This window comes from Condylura cristata, unplaced genomic scaffold (assembly GCF_000260355.1).
Source record: "Condylura cristata isolate star-nosed mole 26May11 unplaced genomic scaffold, ConCri1.0 scaffold00114, whole genome shotgun sequence".
Taxonomy (NCBI): domain Eukaryota; kingdom Metazoa; phylum Chordata; class Mammalia; order Eulipotyphla; family Talpidae; genus Condylura; species Condylura cristata.
In genome coordinates, this window is record NW_004567215.1 from 47885 (window position 1) to 52353 (window position 4469).

At 35.9% G+C, this 4469-nt stretch overlaps 1 protein-coding gene across 1 annotated transcript; it reads left to right on the plus strand.

The window, feature by feature from the left end:
• Positions 1 to 3109: 3109 nt before the first annotated feature.
• Positions 3110 to 4051, plus strand: LOC101636027 (olfactory receptor 4F15-like). Its single transcript, XM_004695722.1, has one exon. It carries the CDS (start codon positions 3110 to 3112, stop codon positions 4049 to 4051), a length of 942 nt encoding a protein of 313 aa, XP_004695779.1.
• The last annotated feature ends 418 nt before the right edge of the window (positions 4052 to 4469 follow it).

Consider the following 4469-nt stretch of genomic DNA (forward strand, 5'->3'; position numbering starts at 1 on the left):
TCTTTTTCATTAAGTAATTTCAGTGTGCTCAATCCTTTATCCTTTTAATCATGTTTTATAGTTTTGAGTTATCTTACTTTTACAAATTTTTGCTGTCCTCAGCAGTATTTTAGTTGTTACCTTATTGTTTTTCTTGGAAGAAAGAGTCTAGACACATCTCTTCATGTCTTATCTCTATTTAGTCCCAGTATCTCTTCTAATGTATTCATACTTAAAGATTCATATTTAACTTCATTATCTGTCTTTTTATTTATTCATTTTTTGCTGCTTGTGATTTTTGAACTTTGAACACATAAAAAGAGTCGTGTGTATATGTCTACAGTATACTAGAATATTTAACTTTGAACAACAGAATATATATTTTTCACAATAGGGATTCCTGTGGATTCTATAATAAAACAAACAGGAAATGAAATAAAAGGTTTAATCATAGTTAAATTTTTAGAAGATATCTACTTACTCTCTCCCTCAAATCCTCTGAGACTATTCCCTTGACCTGATGATCTCAGTCTGAGAATCCCAGAACTCTAATGCAGCCCTTGGCTACGGTTTCTAATACAGCTATTTAGGCTCCTCTCAAAATGGCATTGTTTTATATAGCTCCTTGTCCTAGAGGGGGTGGGGTGGGTGGAAGGATGTGTGTACTGCTTGTGCACAGAACAAAATTTACTGTGTTGGCTTCTCTGACTCCCTTACAACGCTGCCAGAAGATCTTTTGCTAGAAAAGTTACTGACAGTGGTAAAGTGGAGTGGAAGGGAGGAAGAACTATATTCTCCCATGCAAGAATCTTCTTAGGCTCCAACGTAAAGCACACATACACACAACAGGTAACTGGCGACCAGGAGCAAAGATATGAAGGACGTATGAGTTGGGGAATTGTATAGGTAAAGCACAAGATAGTAATTAAAGTAGTAATACTGTGATTATGGAGATGATGAACAGTTGGTGTTTTTCATTCTGGTCTTTTGTAGATCCTCCATTAAATTTCTATTATTTCTTTATGTGTTACTTTATAAACAAATCTTCCTTTTTGCAACTTCAAATTTTGGATATCTTTAGCTAGAATCTTTCTTGTCTGTTAGCTATTACAGCTATTTTAAGAAAAAATTACCCCCTTACTTTTGATGCATTTTTTTTTTTTTGGCAAAAGAACCTGGTTTATTTTGCTTATTCACTATTCTTATTAGTAACCTTCTGTCATCTTCTCTCTTGCAGAAATAATATGTGTTTAAATCTTTTCTTGTGAAATCATGGGTAAGTTAATATATGTCTGTGTTAAGTGTAAATATATATTCACCTGAGTAAATTGGATTTTTTCCCCAGTTTATATATATAATTGGCATCTAACATGGGGTATGTTTAAGGTGTACAGTCTTTTGTATTGCATGCTTAAAATTCCTATTTGGAATAATTATTTTGTATCATGAACAAATAGTCGTACTTGCCTGCTGTAGTAATAATTGCACTGAATTGCTGATTTTTCATCTACAATAAGTGACTCACTTTTTGGCTGTTATTAACTTCTCTGGACCTTAGATTCCTTATTTAAGAATGAAAATCATCTTATATATCGACCTTATAATTACCTGTAATATCAAACAGGTAATTATAAAAAAGAATTTAGGAAAGTACTTAGTAATATGGTGAGGCATGCACTTTATAGTTTTCCAGGACTAAAACTCAATCATTATTACAGAAACTTTTAAAATATGGTGCAAAAAAGCCTATATTTTCTCCTTCACTTTAAGGATAGCATTATGTAATGAAGCTTGGAAGAGAGAAACTAAGGAAGTTTCCTCTGTCTTGGCTGCTATTCAAACTAACCTTCTTTTTGTTCTTTCCTTTTATTCCTGTAACTTTACTTTAGCAGCCCTCTCCTATTTATATCTCACCCTCCTTTTTTTTCACCTTCACCTTCTAGCAGTATACTTAGCACTGTGGGATCAGGGTGGCTGAGACACAGACGTATTTGCTCTGGAGTAGATATATCTTTATGGTAACAAGGTATTCCCTGAAAAAATGGGTGATAACTAAAAAAATTTATGTAGTCGTCCAGTATTAGTTTTATGGAACACTCATAATTGGTTTTGTCTCCCAGATACTTGGGAAGTTTCAAAATGACAGAAGAGATAAAAATAAAGAAGGGCTTATAAAAGATGAGATTGGATAAAGTCAATGATAGTTTAAAACTATGGCCTTATATTTGTATATTACCGGCTAATCACTTAAGTTTCCAAAAGTTAAAACAGATGTTCAAAAATGTCTCAGGTTGGGAAGAATCTGAACAGATTAAATTTATTTCCATAACTTCACAAGACAATACGCTGTTTTCTGTTTTGCACATCTTAAACACATCCTGATTACTAACCATTCTGTAAGTTATTATCACTCATAGTTATGTGAATATCAGTGAAAAACCCTGTGCCACCCATAGCTATTCCATTCTTGCTTTATCTTGTCGTATCCTTGAGCTATTGTAAGCCCTTTCTAGGTTCTTTGCTCTCCTGTTCCCTGACTTGGTGTGAATTGCAAATGTAACTGTACTTCATGGAGCAAAAATGACTATAAAAGATGAACTATGTAACTGAATTGATGGAAAGTTAAGACATGGGATAATTCAAGTGACTGAAGAATATTTTCATGAAAAATTTAATAAAGGACTCAGTGATTTCTGGGCTATACAACTCCACCTGTTTTTTTGCTTTATGTTGCACTGTTACATTGAGATACCAGTCCTTGTGTACATATAGGCTATGTTCTCTCCCCCAGACCCCTTCTTCTTTGAGGTGACATTGGTTAGAACATTGAGTATGATTCACAATCTACCATGTTCCTATATGTGTTCCATCCTCTTGTTACTGCTGGAAGCCCTAGAGACTGTGGTCACAGGGAAACTGCATGTGGACAAGACTCAACTCCCCTTGACAATAACAAGTATATGCCTTCTTGTGATTCTAGGACACTCAGAGAGAATTTTGGAAATATTCAGTCTTCACAGTATGGATATTTCTGAATAATTAATCATTGTAAATAAAAGATCATTAATGTACTTATTTTAGTTTGTTTTTTTATTGTCTTTATTTTGGAAACATTCCAGCTGACACATCAATGGATGGAGCAAATCATTCTTCAGTGTCAGAATTTGTGTTCCTCGGAATCACCAACATCTGGGAGATCCAACTTATCCTCTTTGTGTTTGCTTCCTTCCTCTATGTGGCAAGCATGATGGGAAACTCCCTCATTATGCTCACTGTGATTTATGACCATCACTTACACTCACCAATGTACTTTCTTTTGGCCAACCTCTCCTTCATTGACATGGGAACCTCCTCTGTCACTTCTCCCAAGATGATTTATGACCTTTTCAGAAAACATAAAGTCATCTCCTTTAATGGCTGCATTACCCAAATATTCTTCATTCATGTCATTATTGGTGCAGAGGTGGTGCTGCTCATCGCCATGGCCTTTGACAGATATGTGGCCATATTTAAGCCCCTGCACTACCTGACCATCATGAGCCCCAAAATGTGCATCTTCTTTGTAGTGGCTGCATGGATGCTCGGCATTATCCACTCTGTGGCTCAGTTGGCACTTGTGGTAAATTTACCCTTCTGTGGTCCCAATGTGCTGGACAGCTTCTACTGTGACCTTCCTCGGTTCATCAAACTTGCCTGCACAGACACCTACCAACTGGAGTTCATGGTCACAGCAATCAGTGGTATCATTGCTGATGTCTCCTTCATCATACTGCTCATTTCTTATGCTGTTATCATTCTCACTGTTCACAAGCACTCTTCAGGTGGTTCATCCAAGGCTATGTCCACACTTTCATCTCACATCACGGTAGTAGTTTTGTTCTTTGGTCCAGTGATACTTTTCTATGCATGGCCATCTCCCACCATAAACTTAGATAAATTTCTGTCCATCTTTGATGCTTTTCTCACTCCTTTCCTGAATCCTATCATTTATACACTCAGGAATAAAGAAATGAAGGTAGCAATGAAGAGAGTATGCAGTCGTATAGGGAATTTCAGGAAGATATCTAAGTGACACATGATGAACAACCCTTGTCTATTATTGTTGTTCATTATTGATGTTAAAACTCATCTACCTTTCTTTGTCCTACCTTGATTTAGCTATACACTCATGCTAAGTTTGTTTTTTCTTTCACACAGTAGAGAGAGGGATAAGATGGAAATAATTCTATATGGATTAGTTATAGTCTCAGATTATGCTAATCTCTAGCCTTAATTCCTACGGAATAGCATTTTCATGTAATAATTATTAGAAGTACAAATACAGCATCTGTGTCACAGACAATATTTCTTATCAGTACTCAGTGGGCGATAGGCTAAGATAGACTGAACTACCTTCAAGTATATGCTGTAGATTGCTCATACCATTGCCCTCATTTGGGTCTTTGCATGGTTGTGCAAGCACAGCCGATCTTGAAACCCTACCATGGGTT